Source organism: Callionymus lyra, chromosome 17, assembly GCF_982586985.1.
Source record: "Callionymus lyra chromosome 17, fCalLyr1.hap1.1, whole genome shotgun sequence".
Classification (NCBI taxonomy): Eukaryota; Metazoa; Chordata; class Actinopteri; order Syngnathiformes; family Callionymidae; genus Callionymus; species Callionymus lyra.
This window is the reverse complement of record NC_141834.1, coordinates 14,198,297-14,222,492: the sequence shown is the minus strand read 5'-3', so window position 1 is coordinate 14,222,492 and position 24,196 is coordinate 14,198,297. Positions and strand designations below refer to the sequence as shown.

The 24,196-nt window shown below is 39.7% G+C and overlaps 1 protein-coding gene across 1 annotated transcript; it reads left to right on the top strand.

Annotated features, from left to right (window-relative positions):
* The first annotated feature begins 741 nt into the window (after nucleotides 1–741).
* On the top strand, nucleotides 742–23,376 carry pitpnc1b (phosphatidylinositol transfer protein cytoplasmic 1b). The gene is made up of 10 exons (XM_087812903.1): nucleotides 742–1,090; nucleotides 9,928–10,076; nucleotides 11,790–11,878; nucleotides 13,104–13,111; nucleotides 13,179–13,250; nucleotides 14,519–14,611; nucleotides 16,673–16,828; nucleotides 19,529–19,592; nucleotides 19,700–19,786; nucleotides 23,027–23,376. Exons 1-10 carry the CDS (start codon nucleotides 1,043–1,045, stop codon nucleotides 23,170–23,172), a joined length of 912 nt encoding a protein of 303 aa, XP_087669029.1. The 5' UTR covers nucleotides 742–1,042; the 3' UTR covers nucleotides 23,173–23,376.
* The last annotated feature ends 820 nt before the right edge of the window (nucleotides 23,377–24,196 follow it).

Genomic DNA, 24,196 nt, shown 5'->3' with positions numbered 1-24,196 from the left:
ATACATAATATATGCATATTTATCGAAGCAGGTGCCACAAAAGAACTGAAGTTCGATATCAACCCCCAAGAGTAAAAACACATCGACTTATTCCGACGGGTGGATGCGTTACTAAAGACGGACTCAGTTATCCATGTTTGACCTTGTCAAACGACTCTTTTTTCCCCCCTCGCTTTTGAGTGTGAATATTGATTGCTACACGATTGTCTCGTCTCATCAATATTCTCTCTTTTTTTTTTGTAAAATTTACTGAGGTCATGTATTGTCAGAGGAGACGCAGGGTTAAACGGGCCATTACTCAAGGACGGACGCGAGCGGGAAAAGAAAAATATGAATTCTCATTGACTAAACATGGATTCAATTAAATCCGGCTGAAGGTCGCGAGGTAATACGATGTAAGTGATTCTGTCACTGAGCGTAATGCGACTTCAGCCGGGTAATATTTAATCTCGGGGCCCACCCAGACGACCCCTCTCTGTTCGCCGCAAACCCTTCATGAGGACAAGCGATGGCTATTTAAAAAGCCGGTTTTCAAGTACCGTTGCGTAACAATGGTCGATCCAGACGGATGACGGAGGGTAAAAAAAAAAAAGAAGAGTTAGGAAAGGGAGGGGTGGAGGTGACACAGGTGAGGAGGAGGTAAAGTACAATGGGCGTGGAAGTCAGCGGAGACTCTGGCCGGAGGAGGGGGAACGAGAGGGGCCTGAAAGATAAAAAAGATTAGGAGGTTACATGCTTAGGAATTTGAAAAGGTTGGAGGGAGGAGCAGGTCACACATGGGAAGTCTGGCCAGGAATCAAACAAAAGCCGTGGAAGAAGTAGAGCAGGTAGAGTCGGTTTGAAACCCTCGCTTGTCGTCATGTTCCGCCGCTGCTGCTGCGGTGACAGAAAGTAAACAGAAAGCAAGTGGAAAGTCAGTCGAGGAGGATCCAGGTTTCAGGATACGAGGTGGTGGAGGTGCGGGGGGGGGGAAAGTTCAAAACTACTCATTGACAGAAACTTCTCAAGTCGAGCAGCGAGAAGCTCTTTAGAATCAGGCATCATGTTGATGAAAGAGTACCGGATCTGCATGCCTCTCACCGTGGACGAGGTAAGTGTTCCTCACACACACACAACGTGACACTTTTTAAAAACAACAAATCAGTCGCGAAGAAAACAAAAAACAAAACAAAAAAACAACTGATCAGTTCCATCCGGCTCGACTCTTTCTGCCTGAAGTCTGTCGTTAAGCTGCGTGTGAAGGCTGCAGTGTGAGTCATGTGATCAGTGTGAAGAGGTAGAGTGCGAAACCGAGAGGCTCAGGAAAAGGTAAAACAGCTGGAAGTTTGTGTGTCACAGCGGTTGGAGGTGTGCGGGGGGTTTGTTTGCGTCTGCTCTAGGGTGTAGTTGGAAGCTTTTCTGTGTGTGTTTGTGGACCAAATGTTATACTTTGTGCTGCAAATATTGACATTTATTTAAACCACTTTTTGTAAGTTAAAGGTCCATAAATATGCTGAAGATATATTGTTTTAAATGAGTTAAGTTTTCATGATCCCTACACTCGTCAACACGTTCAAACGTAAAACATTTTTGCACTTTTACATTTAAAATATTTTCCCTGTGTTGCTCTAAATCATGGATAAGACTAAGAGACCAAACTTGGCAAACTAAGTGTTTTTATGTGACCTGTTTAAATTTGAAATACTTGCTCAAAATCAAGTTCAATCCAAATTTAATGTGCAGAAAAAGTAGATTTCCTCTGATGCCATCTTGTCTAGGTGTTTTGGAAAATATCAATACACCAATACTAAGAAGTATTACTTTACTATTCTGTATCAGTTATATTTTATTTTCTGCAATTAAAATCATGTTTTGTTTTAATCATATGGCAGCAGTCATTACGTCCTCGCAGCTGATAGAAGAATAAAATATTGCGAAATCCATGCGATGACTGAGGACGAGAGGATACCGTCGACTCCAGCAGCTTTTAAAGCTGATGTTTGGACATATTTTGGTTTCAAAACAAAAGCAGTTACGACTTCATCAAGAGTCATGTGGTCTGTAAATTCTGCAACACCACAGTCAAGTACTCGACAATACTACAAATATATCCTTGTTACTACAGTATCACAATAATTCATAGTGTTGTCTGCATCATGATACAAGATTCTTACCAATACACACCTCTAATCGTGACCTAGAGTCAGTGTTAGATCATGGTAAAAGGTTGTTTTTTTTTGCAGCGAGCGCAGATTATCCAGGTCAACAATCTTTCTGGAAGAATGGAAAGTCGAGGTAGATCAAAGGAAGGTTGAACAAAAGAGGGTTTGTGGTGAACAAGGGTATGTTTAAAGTAGCCACAGAGAGGCGAGGTCACTAAAAAACAGCCTATTGTGCTGATGAAAGCAACTTAAAGACGATGGGTGTTCTCCAGATACACACAATGTTGTGTCCTTACAATGTATTCTGCAAATGCTTTCCATGGATGGAAGAGAATCATGTGACGACTCAGAATATGGAAAAAAAGAACATTTGTCCGCCATTGTGATGAATGCAGCCTATTAGGGTGAATGCCTTGGCGAGATGAGTGAACTTGTCGGGGGGCCGACACCGTTCCCAGTTGTTTACGAAGCAATGAAGTCAGCATCTTGGCCCGAAAGTTGAACACCGTGGTGGATTTAAACATTTCCTTCAGATACCAGAGTAAACGCCTCTCGACAAAATTGCCAAAGTCAGGTCTCAAGGGCGGCATACGGACTGGAAACCCACATTTTCACCAGACCAACCTCTTTTTATTGGAAAAAAAGATTCAAACTAAATACACAATCCTATCAGTAAGTCATGGATATAAGATTATATCCAGTTTGTATTAACGTCTCTCGGAAAGGATTCCAGAAGACACGACTTAAACCCTTAATCTGGTTTCTTATACCTCAGGAAATACTCCTTTTGTGCTTTAGCTACCATCACTTTTGTTAACTTGCTTAAAATTTGCCGTACTACTGTAAGGAAGATACCACACAACAGACCTACTTTCAATATCCCACCTGTATCCTGTTACTTGAAAGTATCTTAGGGACTTTCCAAGCGCTCGTATCAGGTGTATCAGGTTAATATAAAAGTACCACAAGAACCAAACAAGGCTTTGAAAGGACTAGTCACCAACAGCACTGTGTATCCTGGCATTAGCTGTAGAAGATAAAGGAATGAAATGTAATCTGAAGTTAAACAACCGTGGGACTTCATGGGTAGTGCCACACTCTTAAGCAACCTCAGCGGAAAAAAAAAGAAAGGACAATACCAAACCAACCGTCCTCAAACTAGTTTTACGGGTTGTCTCAAAAACAAAGAGTTATCAATTAAGAAGATCCCTTAAGAGCGGCGAGGGGGGGTTGGTTTGATGACAGAGGAGTGTCCTCGTCACCTTCTGCCGTCCCCGACACTCTACCTGTTACCACAACAGTGACAGTGACAAATAGTCGTCCAAAATAGGATTCACAGTATCAGTGCAGGAGCAGGAACTGCAGCTCGCAGCAAATCCTCTTTCACCTGAGCGTCATATTCCGTTTGAAGCGCCGTCTAATCCTCGGCACTTGAGCCACGACGACAGGAGTGTTGATTTTTGGGTGTTAAATACCACCTTTGTAACTGCAGCCTTCCTGGGTGTGTCGGGGGATCTCTGATCTAGCCTATGGGGGGGAAGAGAGGCCATCACCGGTACTGTTCTGAGAAACATGGTTGGTAGTTCCATTCCTGCTCCTGGGCACAGACAACTAACATCTATTTATCCTGAACCAACATTATTGTCATTTCATGAGAATTTATGAAGATCATTTACATTTTTAAAACTTTAAAAGCATTTAAGTGAAATTCCCTTGATGGTATTTATAGATCCAAATCTAATTTACAATCTCTGATTCATCTCCACAGAAATGAGATTCTACTCGAGCAGGTACTGATGCGTATGCAGTTGTACTCCCTCTGTAGCTTTATATCCCAGATTTTTAAAAAAACCATTAAAAGTATATTAAAACTTCACTTGCCATTGTCTGGAGCAGAAGAGATGAGTATCAGCTCCTCTATATCTGGCTAGTAGTAGCAGTGTCGGCAGCATTAGTGTCAGTGGTACAGTTGTAGTAGTATGAATGGTAGTCGTAGTAATATTAGTGGTATTAAAAGTAGTTTAAGGGAAGTAAAAGAAGTAACACTAAAATTATTTATGTTAGTAAAAAAAAAAAGTCGTTTTAGAAGTAGTGATATGGTGTTATTAATTGTAGTTTTACACTAGTAAAATAAGTCGTGGAAGTATGTATAGAAGTAGAATAATAGGCACTTTAAAAGTGGTAATAAAAATATAGTAGAAGTTTTAGGTGATCCTAGTCATAGTGGTATCACTAGAAGTTTAACATTAGTATATGTTGCAATAATGGCACTTAGTAATATAAAACAAACTTTTAGGAGTAGCAATAAAAGTATTATCGGTAGCAATATAGCAGTCGTAGTAGTGGTATTAATAGTAGTTTTTTGGGTTTTTTTAATGGTTAAAAAAAATAATTTAGAATTCATGATATATGATATAATATATTAGTCGCTGTTAGTGTCTGTGGTATAGTTGTATTAGTAACAGCATTAGTAGTAGTAATAGTACTGGTGGTATTAATTGTAGTTTTAGAAAAGCAAAATAAATTGTGAAAGTACATGTAGATATAAAATAAAAAGGCACTAAGTGGTTATAAAAGTATAGTAAGGTAAGGTAAGGTAAGGTAAATCTTTATTGAAATTGTTTTTTCCAACAGCCAGCAATTTTACAGCAGTAACAGCAGTATTAGTATTCATAGTAGTAGTGGTATTACTAGTAGTTTAACAATAGTATAAGTAAAAGTAAAGTTAATTGTAGTAGTAAAAAAAACTTCTGGAAGTAGTAATACATGTTTAATAGTGGCCGTTGTTGTAGTAGAAGTGGCATTAGTAGTACTAGTATTAATGGTAGTAAACACTGGAAAACAAGCAGAAACTAAAAGAAGAAAGTTTGTCTTTAGAGATCGTTTGCTGTAAACATTGTCAAAATGGCCGACAGTAGAAGAAAGTTGTCCGGACGCCTCAATCATCTTCACGCACAAGAAGACGCCTCCACACAGAGGACCAGGCTGTTTGTCAACAAGTTCCTTTGACTCAATTCATGCTCAAGAGCATGAAAAAGCGCTGTCAACAGTGGAATACCAAATCAATCATCCTGCACAATGGAAAAGAATCACAAGCACAAACAAGCAGCGACGAGTCCGTTGTCACCGCCGGGCGACTTTGATTTTCGCCGTCACCCTGACACGCCACCTCGCACACCAACGACTCACTGTCGCAGACGAGGCTTTTTTATCGTTTCCTCACAAAGTGACGTCCTTCAGAGGTTTCTCCTCCGACATTGTTAGGTTTAATTAGCTTTCATGAATACTCAGCAAGTAAATATTGAATGTTGACCATCTTCAGTAATTGGAACAAGAAGGAGTGGCGAGGATATGTGACCGCCATTTTCTTTGATGCCCAATTGCAAACATCCCAAAGTGAAAGAGATTATGAAGTGAAGGTTTACGAGCATGCGTCAAAATTTATTGCGTCTAATTATCGCGGTGCAGGAGGATGAAGACATCACAGCAGTGCATTGAATGTCAATAATGTCACAATATGTCACTGTGGTTTCTTAGCAGGTCACCTGAGGTCACAAAAACAAACGCTTGGAGAATGTTTCCACTATAATACATTCTAATTTCACTTATTATATATTTATTTCTCATCAATGTATTGAGATGATACACTACTTATAGAAGTATCGGTTCGTAGTAGTCTCTGTTATGAAAGTAGGTAGAGAGGTGAAATAACTAGTATCACTCATGGTATATTAGTAAATCAAATGTATTAAATATATACTAAAGTAAGGCTGTGGTTTTAGTACTTGTTGTTTTAGCCATAAAACTTGTTATATGGATCGGCTGAAGTTTTTTTTTTTGGGGGGGGGGGGATTCCTGATGTTCATGCTTCAACAGAAATCATTGTACATTTTACATTTAAGCACTACATTTTACATTTTAGCCCTGCATTTTAGCACTACATTCTACATTTAGCACTACATTTTACATTTTAGCCCTGCATTTTAGCACTACATTCTACATTTAGCACTACATTTTACATTTTAGCCCTACATTTTAGCACTACATTTTACATTTTAGCCCTACATTTTAGCACTATCATTTAGCACTACATTATACATTTTAGCACTCATCATTTAGCACTACATTTTAGCACTACATTTTACAGTTTAGCCCTACATTTTAGCCCTACATTTTACATTTTAGCCCTACATTTTAGCACTACCATTTAGCACTACATTTTACATCTTAGCCCTACATTTTAGCATTAACATTTAGCACTACCATTTAGCACTACATTTTAGCCCTACATTTAAGCACTCAATTTTACATTTTAGCACTACATTTCACATTTTAGCACTACATTTTAGCCCTACCATTTAGCACTACATTTTTGCACAAAGCTCATCGGGACTCACAAAGTTTTACCTTACCTTACCTTACTTGCGCACTCAAAATATTGAGTGTAAGTGCAGAAGTGGACACAGCCCTGGTAGTGAAAGTAGCGCTAGCAGTTAGCATAGCACAACTTGAGGCTTAATCAACGATTCTTTCTTTGATACTTTCCACCTCTGTGTGAAGCAGAAAACGAACCCGGCAGGAGGTTCACCAACTCGACGGGTCCGTGTCATAATCAGGTCAACGACACACTCCTTCTAATTGCCTGTAATCATAGCATCACTGGCGTCTGGCAGGTCTTCCCACAGATTACGTGCCTTCATGGTCAATTGAAGAATCTTAATAAAGCTTCCGCATCATCGCCGTCTGATGCATTAAAAACTGTCTGAATTTGCAGAAACTTTCTGGGGGTCTGGCTCGTGTCTAACGCCCGCCGCCGGCTCCTCTACTTTACGGTTGAAAGAAAAGTGGGACGACAAAAGTGTCTGGAGTGCGAAGGATCCGGCTTCCTTCAAAAGGCGCATTATTCCCATCACCATTTACTTCAAAGCGGCGTCACGAAAGTAACAGAGAGGTTTGAGCAGCGGCATCATGGAAAAGTTTATATTTTGTAAATGACACTAAATCTCCTGGAGGAGGAAAAAAAAAACATCTCATCACCATCAGGTGCAAAAATAAAAAAATAAAAAAGTAACCTGGTTGTGCACCTCCTAAATTAGACGCTACACGTTCACGCTCGCTGACTGCAATTAGGGTTTGATGTCTGATATGGTCACTGGAGGGAAATCATTATACACAGCGAGTGACTATTTAAACAATGAAGAGCAAATAACAAGCGTCGCTCCTTAGCAGCATTAAGTGCCTGTCGAGACGAGACCGGCTCCAGCTGAACGTGCAGGTTTTGGGGGTTTTTTTTCTTCTGAGGGATTCGTGTCGTCGGCTTATTATCGCCGCATCATCGGAGTCGCGGGCGCGGCGGGATTGATGGACGAGCAACAGGCGGACGCAGTTCATGTTTGTGTTTTTTGACAGCGGTTCGTGAAGTGTTTGTGGGATGTTCTGAAGGGAGGAAGGAGAAGCATCAAAGAGCGAAGCGATAAATTGGGGAGTATCGACGACAGACTCCATGATTTGAAGGATAAGAAAAACTTTTCCTGGATTGCGTTGAAATAGGGGCTCGGGGACCCTAAATCGGTCTAAAAAGATGGTCGTCTCTTTTAATGTATGTGAGGGCTTGACCTTTGTGTAGAAACTTAAAAAAACAACTAAATCTTGGACAACTAGGCGTGAAAATACTGATAGTATATCTGTATTCAACAGCACTCTTTTTTTAATTATTTTTAATTTTGATAATAGTTATTTTATGGTTTAACTTAAATTAAGTGTGTATAATATAAAACAAATACATTTTTAATACAAATATTCAAAACGTTTGTTCATTTTTCTGTTGTATTTTACATCTTCTGCCACTGGATGGCAGTATTCATGACGTGCTTCGCTAGATTCTGGCAATGACTATGGCCGAGAGGATACAGTCGACTCCAGCAGATTTTAAAGCTGATGTTTGGACAAATTTTGGTTTCAAAACAAATTAAAGCAGTTACGACTTCGTCATGTGGTCTGTAAATTCTGCTTATGACTGAGGATGAGAGGATACAGTCGATTCCAGCAGATTTTAAAGCTGATGTTTGGACATATTTCTGTTTCAAAACAAATGAAAGCAGTTACGACTTCATCATGTGGTCTGTAAATTCTGCTTATGACTGAGGACGAGAGGATACAGTCGACTCAAGCAGCTTTTAAAGCGGTTTGTTTGGACATATCTCGGTTTCAAAACAAATGAAAGCAGTTTCGACTTCGTCAAGAGTCATGTGGTCTGTAAATTCTGCAACACCAGAGTCAAGTACTCGACAATACTACGAATATGTTCCTACAGTATCACTGTATATATATCGTGTTGTTGTCACTGTATCGTGCTGCTCTGGCTAAGAGAAGGAATGTAGAGCTTGACCGTACATGAGAGATTCAAGGTAGATGTAGCTGGCTGGGTTGTTTGAACTTGAGTTGTAAGGTTTCTCTATAAATAACTCCAGAAAATATAATAGGATTTGTAAATTTAGACATAAAAAAAAGAGGGTTGACCAAATATGTAATAGTGTGAATGCTGAAGGCATCATTGAGTGAATGCTGAAGGCATCACACTATTGAGATCTACTTTTTCTCTTCTGACCTAAACTTTGTACAACATCTCCTCCTACAAATTTTATCCGATTTGAACCGTTCAAACTTTCATCAATTCAGCTCGTTCCCGAAATGCGGGCTTGGTTCTAGCTTTTTTTTTATCTCTTCAACTCTTTCTTCTATTCCTGTTTTTCTACCTTGCATGGGAAAAATCTTCAACTCATGTCTCAACTCCTTCCACTTTGACCTTCAGGTACATTTATCTACTGACACCTAGAAACGTCATTCTACTTTAAAAACACCTTTGTCTACTTACTACTACTACTACTACTTTACTACTTATTCTACTACTTCCTATTCTCATTTTAATATTAATTATACTTATTCTACTCCCACTTATACTACCTATTCTACTACTACTACTTCTACTTCTACTACTTATTCTACTGCCACTTATACTACATATTCTACTTCTACTACTACATCTATTACTTCTACTTCTACTAATAATTCTTCTTCCACTGCTACTAGTTCTACTTATTTTACTTCTACTATTTCTACTGATACTACTAATTCTTATACTACTTCTACTACTTCTTCTACTCCCACTACTACTTATTTTACTTCTACTACTAATTATTCTACTTCTTCTACTCCCACTACTACTTATTTTACTTCTACTACTAATTCTTCTACTTCTTCTACTCCCACTACTACTTATTTTATTTCCACTACTAATTCTACTACTTCTTCTACTCCCACTGCTACTTATTTTACTTCCACTAATAATTCTGCTACTTCTACTTCAAATTCTACTTTTTTCTTCTTCTTTTTCCGTTTATTTCAACGTTTTCACATCAGAGTTTTTTTATTCCATCATTTCAACTGTTTCCACTCATTTTTACTTTGAATACTAATTCAATACTTTCAAGCATTACGTTTACAGATTCATCAGATTCTTCAATTCAATTCAATTCTTCTAGTTAGTAATGCTAATTCAAATTAATATTAGTAAATAGAATATACTGAGACTAATAGAATAGACTTTTGTGCATGTTTTTTGCACCGTCTACAAAGTGAAAAAAATATACATATAGACTCTTAATACCATCTCAGATGTTGACTCCAGAGCGAGCGGTGAATGGAATCCACAAATATTTGAAGAGCTGCTACATTTCTTCCTCTGCCTCCTGCACACATGAGAGTAACCAGCGTGTTCTGGCTGCAGTACAGGATCGGGCAGCTGTACATGATCAGCAAGCACAGCTGCGAGCAGAGCGGCGGCGGCGAGGGCGTGGAAGTCGTCCGCAACGAGCCGGACAACCACCCCAAGTACGGCCTGGGACAGGTGACGGAGAAGAGGATCTACCTGAGCAGGTACCGTTGATCTCAGGTGATGACGTCGAGAGCGATCTATGCCCCATTAGACAAATCATTCCGGTTCATTTAAGGTTAAAGTCCAAGATGAGGTCGGCGGTTGAACCGCCACGCCAGCGAGCAAAAGATCATGATGTGTTTACTCTCTCGGAAACCATCTGATCTTTAGAGTCAATCTATTAAAATATATTTAAAAATTGACTAATGCAATATTTATACATCTTATTTCATGTATCACAGCAGGCTCCCTCGAACCCGATACATTAAGAGTTTGAACTCAGCACGACAGCAGCTAATTGGAGGAATTTATTTTGGATTATTATAAAACATTTAAGCTTCAGGATCAGCCATGAATTAACAACTCAACACATATTCACATCTAAATCCTTTTTTTTAAATTAAATTAATTTTACTTCATACAAGCGCACATGATTTTAATAACTTTTTTTTAATTATTATTATAATTTTATGTTCTTATTAGCATCTTTGTCACTTTGTCTTTTTTATTTTTTTATTATTGCATTATTTTGGGGTTTTTTTTTTTCAAAGTCTTAGATATATTTTCTTGAATTTAAGTTATTAATTTAGAAAAATCCATTTGAATAACTACAATTAAGTGTTTACAGGTTTTTAGTTTTAACTCAAATGTTTTTGTTGTGATTATTTATACAATCAACTCTTTTTTAGAGAAATAGAGAATTAAAATTCTACTAATATGAAGGAGCAATTTTCTATGTTCATTTGTCCAGGACTAAGTGCAAGTAATTATTAGAGAAAAATATATAAAGACTATGATAAGGTAAAGGTTGTCATTTTTACTTCTGTTAAAGAAAAAAAATAACATGAATAAAAAAAAAATGTTGAACTATTAATGCATGTCAGTAAAACATATAAAATTATGTTATTTAACTATAAAATAAATGTAAAAAGAAATAAACTCAAATATGTGTTTGTATATATTAAAAAGGAGAGGAGAAGAAGTCAAAAGACAAAAAAATAAATGATGCTAAACCCTTTGGTTGTAATTAAAAGGAATGTTTACGTCTCCATTCTTGTCGTCGAGTGTTTATAATGACTTTCTTAAAAAAGTGATTCGATCACGGTTCGAACCAAACAATCCCTCCGGGCGACTCGTGTCCGCTATTGTCTGGAATACTCTCCTCATCATTTGTAGACGATTGTGCTGACAGTCGAAGGAATAATGAATAGTAATTATGACATTCCACTGAGGCTGGAAAAAAAAAAGAAAAAAAAAAGTCATATTCATTTAACCGAGAATTCCGGCTCCGGTCCTAATCTCTCCTCACTCATTACCCTGGAATAACCTCGGCTAATCGCCGCTATAAACCCAATACAAAAATAAACTCTTAAGGACGTAAGGAAACGTTGAGAAGGATTTTCTTAATCTTTCTGTGAGTTCTCATTATTAGGTCACTTTAAGTGAACGCACACACACGCACGCACACACACACACAGAAGTGAATTAAACTTTTACTATAAAGCGAAGCGCGAGAGTTATGTAGCGTCTTAACTGCCGACACGCCCTCCGCCAACAGTTCCCACAATATCTGCACTTCTAAAATAGCTCGTGCTCGCGAGTTCCGACTCGATTCTCTCGACATGAGTCATGCCAATAAACGGCGAGACTGCCCTCCAGGTATTCCTTCTGTAACGGTTAAAGAGCAACAACGGAACTTTCTGTTTTGGTTCCAGCAAACTGCCGTCCTGGGCGAGAGCCTTCGTCCCGCGCTTCTTCTACGTGGTGGAGAAGGCCTGGAACTTCTACCCGTTCACCATCACAGGTCATTGGACTGCACTTTAGCTCATTTCAAATGTTCAAAAGGGATTTAAATGACATTGATTAAATAAATTAGACTACTTTAATCATTACAAATCCTGACAATGGTGTAAATGAGCAGCTAAGTTGTGTTCTCTCCGAGTACTTTTTTTGAATAGCAATAAATCCAAATTATACCTGAGATTTTTTTCAAATAGTTTATATTCATATATGAATAACAAATTAAAAAACATAAATATTTAAATAAGAAAATGTTAATGAATTCTGGAATAAAAAGAAGAATAAAACAAAGGCAACATGTTAATATAGTTACTATTAATGTAGAAAATTATGGGAAATGATGCCTTACCTTAATACACTGAATAAATGTGCAATATATTAAGCATTACATTGTGTTGTTTTACATCTACACATCTTGCTTTTTGTTTATATGACGAGTTGAAATTTTCATCACAGCACACTGTGATGAAAATTTAGAAAGAATAGGAACATAGGAAATAAATATATAATTATGTTAAAATGGCTTAAAATAAAAACAAGACTAAAAGGTTAAAAAGCATGCATAGGACATTATCATCTGTATATTGAACTTATGGAACAGTTTTTTTTTTTAACCTCTAGACCTCTGAGTGCTTTTGGATTCGATCCACAATCAATTGCTTTTTTCTACAACTTCTGGTGAGAATTTATACATCAGAGACAAATCTATTCCCCGAAACAAATTTAGTTTTAAGTCAATTTTAAGCTTTCCAACACCCATATTTTTATTTATTTATTTATTGTGGACTCAAATGTTTTTCTTTAGCATTTGAAATTATAACACGGAGCTATAACCCGGCAATGAGTAGCAGTAGCTTTTCAGAACACGCTTGCACAACACATAAGAGCATGAACGGCGTGATAAACTTCAAAAGGGATTCGTAAATCCAGATTTCAACATTTTCAATTTATTCTATCTGGATAATCTGGTGAATAAAAAATAATGCTGACATCAGCTGATAAAAGAGTAGAGAGCGACATCACATATGGTTCATAATTCTGTGTCTTCATGTAACCTCTTGATGAATAAATCACAACATATTTACTTATAACAGCTGCTTTCCAGAGTAACATCAAATATTCAGCAGTGTATGTGTAAGCATGTATTCCTCCATGAGTTTCCACACGTGTGTGAGTAACTAATCCTCCTCTCTCTTATGCATATTCACCCCCCCCCGCCGCTCGAGCAGAGTACTCGGTAAGTATCTGTCATTTACTGCGCGTCAGCTGTATCCTCTTATCCTGTTTCTTATCACCTGGCGCAGGTATCGCTCATTCCCAAGTTCAGCATTCGCATCGAGACCCGGTTCGAGAACAACAACGGCAGTAACGACAACGTGAGTACGACGGAAAGAGAAGATAGCGGCGGCGGCTCAAGAGAGGAGGGGAAAAACAAAAAGAGATGAATCACAATTCCCCGCGCGCCGCGAATGAAATGTTCTGCGAATTGATGAGGCCGATACAAGGAAAACAAGCGAGGCACAAAACACAGTATTGGCAGATCTATTAACCGGACATGCTCGGGTTGCCATGCGGCGTTTTTTTTGTTGTCGTCCCGAACGCCAACGAGCACGAAAAGAGAGACTCCCACGTCTAGTCGCCCGTCAGTCCGGTAACAAGACCCGACTTGTCGACGGAGACAGAAATGTGGACCGGCCTGCTTTCTGGATGTTTATTTGCTCCGAACAAAAGGCCGGTTGTGTTAAATCAGAGTCTCTTGAGGTCCTCTGCGAAAGGAATCGGTGACAAGTCGAGATGGCGAGAACAAAGACGGGACATTCCACGGCGGCGTAGACAAGTAGTAGTAAATATAAGTAGTAAATATAAGTATAAGTAGTAAAAGTAGTAGATAAGTAGTTGAACAAACTACTGTCCATCATGGATGATGACAGTCATCCTCTGAACACTGTCATCAGTGAGCAGAGAAACAGAATGAGTGCACAAATGCTCCTACCCAGGTGCAAAACAAATAGACTCAGGGACTCATTCATCCCTCGGGCTATTAAATTGTACAATTCTGAGTTCGGGGGCAGGAGTGGAGTGAGAGTATCTGGATGTTCTGTTCTATGTTAGTCTTTGTGTCCTTTGTCTTTGTTGTTTTTCTTTGATCTATGTTCTTTATCTTTAGACTTAGATTGTATCATCTTGTTCTTTCTCTTTATGTTCTTCTTCTTATTTTATTTTTATTTATTATTTTGTATTGTTTATGAAAAATTGCTGGCTATTGGAAAAAAAACGATTAACTATCAATAAAGTTTTACCTTACCTTACCTTACCTTACAAGGGCCAGACAGGTTATTATCTGGCGATACTTATGACGGTTTTTCAACTAGGTCACACACGGATAGTCCTATCCTCCCCAAAACCAAAAAAAAAAAATCACCCTGCGTTTTAGTTCCGCTACTCTTCGGACTCCTATTTTTTGCTAATCCCTCCGGGCGTCCTACGCCTCCCGCGTGGTGAGCTGGACCGCCCGTGAGGAGCGGTTGTGACCTCGGCGGGTCGTCGGCGCCGTAACTCATCCGTTGTATCCTTCCCGACGAGCGACCCTGCATGTGTTGTGCCATTATGCCACATGACCTTCCCCATCTGTCGGCCCCCGCAGGTGTTCGGGGACGAGCCGACCCCGGCGGCCAACGTGAGTTACCTGGATATCCTGAACGACCCCATCCCTGAAAAGCACTACAAAGAATCGGAGGTGTGTACTGAACCGTGAAGAGCACGCTAGGCCTGCAGGAGGCGTGTTTACCCATTTTAGAAAAGGAAACACTATACTATACGGTGGGGGTGCGTCAACGTTTATCGTTTTTTTCTACACGTGTAGTCGAGGGTTGTAACCGTTGGGTAACCGGTGACATGCAGTTGCACTATATAACCACTAGAGGTTTCTATATGCCTTCAAACACCTCGTAATACTTTCCATTTTCTACTGCTTTTCTATCGCTTATTCCCAGAGAAGATGAAGCCTACCCCAGTTTTTTCGGTAACCTTTAAGCTACACCTCCTAATCCCATTACAGTAAAGCCCGTCCAGTAGTTTTCAGTCAAGAAATATTTATTCTTGTGGATTCACTTCAATTAGATACTAAATTATAGCCAACGTAACACATATATAGAAGAACTTCATTTACAGTATTTTTCAGACTTGAAGGCTTTTGTTTTACTTAATAACCTCAAACCGACTGCGATAGTAATATTACTCTGGAGAACTTCAGGGATAAGAAGCGAAGTGGTAACCAATTACGATCCAAAGTTCACAGTGATAAGGAAAATTAATCAAGAACGGGAAGAAACCAAAGCTCAAAATGCATTAGTTAAGAGGTGACAATTCTGTCTGTGACTTTCCCCTAATTTTAGACCCGCCAACAAGCTGATTGGCCTCTTTTTTTTGATGCAATTAAATTGTTTTTTTCACCCAAAAAAAACTTGGTTGAATAATAAATGTAGTTAAATCGTTTCTGAATACACTACTTTAATCGAACTTCCTTTGGGGCCACTGAGGGCCACATGTTCTTATAGGAATAGGATACAATGAATCTTTGCAAACTTGGGTGGTTCAGATTTACACTGAAGTCACGTTCAAAGTCCACCTCATAGGCCATCAAAACTGTTGCTCACCATCACTCATTACCATAAAATATACATCATTCCTAAAAAAAATAGGACCCTCAAATATCCACTCACACCACAAAAATATATATAGCAGTTGTGACACTAACCTCTGTTAACAAATATTTTTATCAATCAGTCCAACGAAGGTTTTGACAATTTTGTTGTCATCATTATCAGTTAAAGATAAGTACAGTTCATGTTTTGAACCCCTCAATAAGACAGATCTCGGTATGATTCCTGTTCACATGTTCTTCGTCTAAAAAAGTGTTTATTTTACATGGTCTGGTGGACATTTGTCAGATTTTGTCAGTTTTTGGAAAATATTTGAACAAGTAAACTAAATTGATACATTAAAAATCAATGTTAAAGATGAAGAATTTCAGGGGAAAACATGCAATTTTTAATGTATATTAATAAAGAATTACACTAAAATACAGATATGCATTATTGAACAAAGTTCATGTTCAACAGTAACATGTCATATTACTTTATTTCTCTCATGATCTTGGGGGTCTCAGAGCCGGCATTAAAGACCACAGGAATAATTGAACCCCTCATTGGGGGGGATTAAAAAAAAGACGTTGAAGGGAAAATATGAAAGTAAAATGTTGCTACTAAACCGTATTATGAAGATTTTAAACTGCAATTATATTGTTTTTTATCTTTTAGATGAAGCGACTGTAAAGTATCTCACAGCTTCTTAATGATCGCAGTATTTGACTTTCTAAATCGATCCCCTTCATTACCCACTTGGTCTCTACCTCCTGCTCTTCTCCTTTGTGTCTTCTCTGCTGAAACACCAGTCAAACTCCCACACAGCCTCTCCAGGTCTGCCTATCTTCATCTTCCCACAGCAAAGTTTCACGCCGCCAGACGGTCGACACAAAGGTCGATCCTCCGTCTGGCACATGCAGATAAACACTCGTCCACACAGATGTACGCACGTAAACAAAAGGCGGCGTCATGAAATAAACATAAGACTCCCCCGACATGGAAGTAAACAATCCGTTGAATGGCTATCTTCGCCGACGAAGTTACACTTCTTTCTTTTCACACACTCTCAGGATCTCTGAAGAGGCTTCAAAAGGGCCATGTTTTTTTGGGTTGAAGCCACAAGTTGTATATATGCTGTGTTTGCTGCTGTGCAGGATCTGAGTCGTTGGAAGTCCAGTAAAACAGGCAGGGGGCCCCTGGAGAAAGACTGGAGGAAAAACCACATGCCCATCATGTGCTCGTACAAGAGAGTCCAATGCAGCTTTGAGGTTTACGGCTTCCAGACCAGAACGGAAGAGTTTCTGCACAGAGTGAGACTTTTACTTTACCTACGGTAATCATTGAAGCAGATGTTTCAACAAAACATGCCAGAAAAGGAACTATTTCCAGTCCTTGGTGCCTCAGGATGCATTTAAAACTCAAATTAAACGTGTTCGACTTTCAAGTCGGATTCCTGAAAACCAGTTTTCAGTTTTTCGACATTACATTTCATGGGAATTTTAATTTATTTAAATAGATAGTTCACCCAAACTTCACACTTATTTTCTACTCAGCCTCGTGTGGACTAAGGGTTGGGATTATTTTCAGAGTAATCAGTTCTATTTTACAGTTAACGGCAAAAATCTAAGCGACTTGAGCTTAGTTCATCTTTATTTTCATCCAAAAAGACACTTAAAACCATCCAAATACCTCCGTACTGCTCGTCATCTTGTATTGAAGCATCGTCATGAGCAATTGTTTTGGAAAAACTTAAACAAGTCTGTACTTTAAGTTTGTTTGTAGCAGAAGTAAAGTAAAGAATAAAATGCACTACAGACAGGAAATACTTCAATACAAGATGGACATTACAGTCATGACGAAAAAATGAAGACGATGACGACTGATCTCCAGTCGCTATTTTAAAATGAACCTACATTTGTGTCTATAACTCTAAAAAGGAACGGATTATTCTGAACATAATCCCAACCCTTCGTGGACATGAGGTTGAGTAGAAAATGAGTGAAGGTTTGAATTTTGTGTGAACTGTCCCTCACATTTTATTGGACGTGTGACTCTCATTTCCACAATTCTGCCGTGTTGTAGATACGTTTTTTAGTAAAAGAAACTTACTTTCAATTAAAGAGCTCGAGCGGTAATTGGGTCCTTGGTGAGGCAGTCCTGGGTCGCCCCTATCTGGTACCGAGCGAAGGAAGGACGGAGTGTGAGATTGACTTACTTATCGGCGTAGGATCTGTTCCGTTTCCTGCTCGCACCTGAGGTCACGATTTGTAAGACGGAAGGAACAAGATTACAGTAACAAGTAGCTGAAATGGGATTTCTTTACAAGGTGGCTCTTCCAGTCCTTTTAAGATAAGGTGGAACGCTTGTTCATCATAAAGAGACCCGGGGCCTTGTCCACCAGAATCTTTCAGTCACTGGAACCACAATTTTCCTAACAGTGCACAAAGCGGACAGATTAGAAAAAATGTACTGTATCTTGGCAACACAACCGAACCACTGGAAACAGATGGCATCATAGACGGGCAACACAGCCTCTCCAGCATTGAAAGAAATCAGATAAGGTGGCGTCCCAGGCGTCTGGTGAGGGACTATGTCTCAGTTGACCTGGGAGCCCCTCGGTATTCTTCCCACAATATCTTAAATCTCCGGAATTTTTCGATAAAGCAAGTCTGACCTTTTTTTCTTTAGACTGTTGCCGTTAAAAGGACAGTTCACCCGAAATTAACATTTCACACCTTTTGTTACTCACCCTCATGTTGACTGAGGGGTGGGAGAAGTTTCTGAGTAACTTGTGTCTTTTTGGACTAACAGGGAGGTCTATATGTCCATATTTCTGTAGTGAAAGTGGTACTCGCTTTTCTTGGTCCAAAAAGATGCATCAAAAACCTAGCCTAAACACCAAATACATCCAAATACCTCCATACTACTTGTTTCTTTTACTCTGTGCCTCTTGTATTGAAGCTTCAACATCCAAAAAATGTCCAAAAGAAATTTAACAAGTCTGCATTTCTAAGCTTGTTTGTAGCTGAAGGTGTCTTTTCAGGTGTCAGTGTGCAAGCACATGGTTTACCCTGGGAGACTGGGAGCTAGAAACAGTAAAACTATAGACTCATTTAGATTTTTTCTGAACATTTCTCATTTCATGGGGTTCATTACAAGAGGGCCATTATAGACGAACAGCATGGAGGTATTTGGATGTTTTTAAGAGTGTATTTGTAGACGAAGAAAAGTGGTCTCGACCGTGAAATAGACTCTATATAATGCCAAAAATAACTGAAAATAATCCCAACCCTTCGTAGCATAAGGGTGAGTGTAAAAAGAGTTTGAATTTTGGGTAAGGTAAGGTAAGGTAAAACTTTATTGATCCCTCAGGAGGTCTCCTTCGGGAAATTGTTTAACTATCCATTTAAATAATTACCATTTTCATGAAATGTAATGACAAAAAACTAGAAATCTGTTGTCAAAAATCCAACTTGAAAATCAAACATTGTAAAGTTTAAATTTTATCTAAATCCCGAGGCACCAAAGACCTGCTTTTTCAACTTTTATATTGGGTAAACAATATCTTCAACAAAGAAACTTAAGTCAGGCTTAATGGTTAGTAGCCTTGTATTAGCTTAACCATTCAGATTACTGTTATCATAATTCATACAGTAGGTGGCTCCAAAAACGAATCCTGCTAACTTGGCTAGACACAGCGCAACAAGCTAGCTTAAAGGTTTCCTCTCTGATTTGGTTCAGACGTGAAATTAATTGTCTTTTGAGGCAAATAAAAGTGAGTCCCATTCCCGACCCTTAGATGGACATTTGAATTCAGGATGAACAATCTCTTTAAGGAGGACAAATCTTATCATATGACAATCCTGAAATATCTTTTAAAGTTCATCCAAATAAAATGCGCCAATGTCATTTGAAGAAGTCATTTGCTCAACCTTGATATTTAGAAGAAAATGAAAGAACTGGAGATTTATCGTGGAGCAATCCTTCTAAGATTGTAACGTGTATTACAGGTTATCCAAGACATTCTTTTGGTTGGTCATCGCGAGGCGGTGGCGTGGCTGGACGACTGGCTCGGTGGGTAACATCATCAGCCAGGTTGCTACTGACCTCCAAAATCTCAGCTATATACGGTCCCGAAGAACGTATGGGCCGTATATATATAACCGTGTTTTCTCTTCTAGGGCTGACTCTAGAGGAGGTGAGAGAGTACGAGCAGGCGATGCAAGAGAAGACCAACAGCAAAGTCAAATCCAGTCAGAACAACTCAGGTGAGACCGGCTGCTTCTGACCTGCTCTGGACAGAAATACCACGGGCGAGATGAAGGGAGGGGGGTGGAGGGGTCGAGAGAGATTACAGCTGGGCGTCAGAGTCCGAGGGAGGAAAATAACTCATGATGAAAAGAAGAGTAAGATAGAGATGTGCAGCAGAGTGCCAGGGAAGATTAGGAGATGTGCTATCCAGAGGAAAAAAATGAAGAGGAAACGTTACACTAATGTTCACCCCTTAGAAATGATACCGTGATTACATTACACGTCTAGGATGGCAGCACAATGGAGTAGTTAGTGTTGGAACGTCTCAGGATGAAGGTCAGCGGGTCGAATCCTGCTTGAGGCAACTGTGCGTGTGAGGTGATCTTGTGGTGGTCCAATTTGTATGTTGGGTTCGTTTGTTCTCAATATGGTCGCCTGCTGTTCCTGTACAGAAGTTGCCTTTGAAAACCAAGATCGGAGAATCGACATCATATTATTGACGCGTTACGAGATCACAACTCAGGCTCAAAAATGCCAGACACCTTTAAATTTTGTCAGGTATTTTGTCTCTCCTGACCAAGATGCAGTAAGTCCTTCGTCATGATGCTGTTTTGAATTTATTACTTTATAAAGTTCTCCCCCGTCTGAATTCTTAGCGAACGAGAGGTTACGAGAGCAGAGTCCATTATGGTGTAATAATGAATTCACTCCTCCTCCAGCCAGATGTAATCGTGCCCTGCTTTGTTTATACAAGAAGTACCTTGTAGGTGGAGACTTGATGATTCACCGTGACAAACCCCAATGTTTGACCAATCACAGCAGAGTGGGCGTGGTTATGGTAAACAAGATTTAATCTCCAGAAAAACAAAGTGTCTTCAGTGGGGCTTAAAATCATTTTCTAATGGCAATATTTCGATTAAAAGGAGAGTTTTGTACAAACAGACACTGATGATGCAATAGAGTCAACAACTATTTAAGACACTCAAATAAAACAATAAGCTCAGCTGAATTCTTTTGAACATGTTGGGCCTAATTGTGTCTTATTGTCAATCCTATTGCATGACACGTACAGAGTGGGAACGAAACCGACGTTTTCTTCTAGCTACAATGGCAAAACACTTTCTAGAAATCTCCACCAAAGTTTTAAATATAAAACGACCATAAATAAGTATATTTTATTACCTATTGTAACAATGCTTTTGGTCGGTGTGGAGATAAAAGTAAACGAAAGACGACAACAGGGTCGCATTAGAAAAAATAATCTCAATTTACTTTTAAAACAAAAGTCACTCGAGTTGAGGGCTTGAACAAAAAGAAAAACAAGGCATCAGAGGAACACGCCAACTAGTGGTCATACATTACAGTAAATAAAAAATAAGAGTCCCTGCCTTGCAATTGTTAAACTATAAATACAGCAATTAAAAAGCTATTCTTTCACTTGTTTAATAATAATAATAATTATAATAATAATAGATATGTTCTCCAAACATCAACACTATAGTAGAGAAACACCCCATAGTGTGACACATAACCTGAATGACTAATCCATTTTATTGTCAAAATTATCGGTTAATTTCATGCGCACCAAAATTGTGGGTGAGTTAAAAGAGCTTAGAAAGACAAAAGGGAAATACATTTAAATGGAATTATCTGAATAAACTAACAATAGGTACAGATTAAAAACAATCCTACTAGAAAAGTCTGTTTCACATCCTCCATTAGAGGTGTTTATAAATGTCCCGTCCTGGTATTTTAACTGTCATCAAACACTATTAAAGCACTAATATGAATGAGCAGGAAACGTGTAAAATACTTGCTCCCAAATCTGCCTTAGGACATTCCCTGCTGAGCATCTGATGATCCAGGGAAGAGCAGTTATGACGCCATGTCACAACACATGTAGCCTGGACAGAGTGTGTGTGTGGGGGGGGGGGGGGGGCAGCAGATGTGAGGAGGTGGGCTCGTGTGGGATCGCCGAGGTGATAATGCCACTGCGTCAGACTGATAAACAGTGTAATGCAGCTCCTGCTGAACTCTTCCCATCAGCCGCCTTCTAAACATAAATAACTGGCCGTTGCAGCACTTAGCTGCAAATGTCAGGCCTGATGGGGGCTCGCTGCATCCGTGTGCAACGGTTGTGTATGTGTGTGTGTGTGTGTGTGGATGTGTGTGTATGGGTTGTCCTCAAATGTGGTCAACCTGCCCCCTGCTGGTTCGTCTGGTGAACCTCAGCAGGATCTGAGAGATCAAAGAGAATTCGGGGTCTCTGTGTGAAGACGTCTCGTGTCCGACGAGCTGCAGTATTTGCTCCGACTGCACCTACAGGTGACGGACGGTCACTGCGCCCGCCTCGCCTCCGACTTGATTCATGCTTTGTAGCAAAAAGCAAATGATGTAATTGACTGTGGAGTGTGTCGTGAACGCGTGGGAGGAATATCAATTCTGTAATTTTTTTCAGTGCAGGACGGTTCTACCTCTTCTTTCTCCATTTTCAACATGAAATGGTCAACACAGCTGAGAGGGATGATTCAGAACAAGGGGCGTGTATTGATTACACGACACAGTATCACGATACAGTGGCGACGATACGATGTATCGCGATACTATCGAGACAATACTGTAGTATTTGTAGAATTGCCCGTGGATTCAACTCTGGCGTTTCAGAATTGGATTTGTTTTGAAACGTAAACATTCAAAGCTGCTGGAGTCAGCTGTATCCTCTCGTCCTCAGTCATCGCCGGGATCTGGATCGCAGGGACACTAATAGACTCAGGGACTCATTCCTTGTGATATTGAACCGTATAATTCTAAGTTCGTGGGTAGGAGCGGAAGGAAAAAGGATGTTATTCTATGTTAATCTTTGTATTATTTTCTTTGAACTATGGTCTTTACATTTGCACTTTGTTCTTTTTATTTGCACTTATGCCGCGTACTAGAAACTCAATTTCCCGAAGAAGACCTCCAGAGGGATTGATAAAGTCCATCTTTGTATTTCAAGGGATTTCATTGGTCCTTTAGCTTCGTCAGACGATATAACTGCTGCCATCTAGTGGCCAGAACTTAAACTGCTCCAACTGTTGATTATTAAACTTGCACTAGTGTGAGATTACATTGGTCATATAGCAAAAATTACGACGTAAAATATGCTGTTGGATATCGGTACAGTATCGTGAAAATAACATTGCAATATTGAAGTATAAAAATGTTTTCTTACGCTACAGAAAATATTAAAAGATGTTTTTTGGTTTACCTGTCAGGTGCGTCCACGTCCAGGCCGGTGTTCTCCCGCTCCATCTCGGTGACGGACGAGCGCTCCTTGAAGAAGATGGGAGTGACGACGTCGGCCATGGAAGACCCGTCCGTCCCGAGCAGTCCCATGCGGCTCAACTCGACGCCGGAATGACGACTCCATCGCGGACCTGCACAGAACACCGTCAACGTTATCATAAGAACCACACATCGGGCGATACATCTCACACAGAGACGGACAATCGTTCTTCCCAATTCACACCTGGAACACAAGTGTGCCGGGTTCAGTTCCACGCCAAATATATGCAGTACATTTCATCCCCTTTTTCTTTGAGTTCCACAGCTCGCGGTGATCCTCGGCGACCACCAGCAGGGCAGCATGATTATTTCCCAGCCCCCCCAGCCAGCACCGTACAGACAGATGCATAAAGAGTTTAATAGAGTGGATCTAATGAGGGCGCGGAGGGGAAGAAGAAGAACCGTCGATGCTATGGATCCGCTCGCTTTCCGGCGCCACAGTCAATAGGTCAGCTCAGGTGGATTGACGGGACGGTAGCGAAGGCGCCTTGTATTGGCCGCTTGATCGCTGAGCTGAGGGGTTTGCAATCGGGTCAAACCTGGGCTAAACTTCAATTATGAGTCAATGATGTGACCAATCGCACCAGATTGACTCGACAGCTTCAGCGGAAAATAAGGTTTCTCATTATCAAAAATGTTGTTTTTTTTAGCTTTGCTATATATATATATTTTTGAAAAATCACCTTTAGTTTTTGTGTATTTAAGTAGCATTTGTAAATTAAGCCTTTACGCTTTGTGGACATCAAATGAATGAAGTGTTCATACCTGAGCGAGTGTGTGCGTGTCGAGCACAACACATCCAACGACTCGGGCAGCTGGTCAGATCAGATTAAAAATAGCGACGACGAATCACACAGAGAAGGAGCTCGTCGTGTCGACAACATGGCTCCATTGTCGCACAAATGCATAAAAAGAAAAAACACAAAACAGCGGAACGGCTCTTTAATTCAGATTAGCGCTGGTGTGTGTGACATGAATAACTAAAGAAATAATATTTTATAGTTATTCTCGGAGCAGTACCAACAACTGCGACTCAAGGTTCTCCAGGGTAAGGAGGCGGCCGACAAGATGGTCATACATTCTAATGCTAAAGAGCAGAA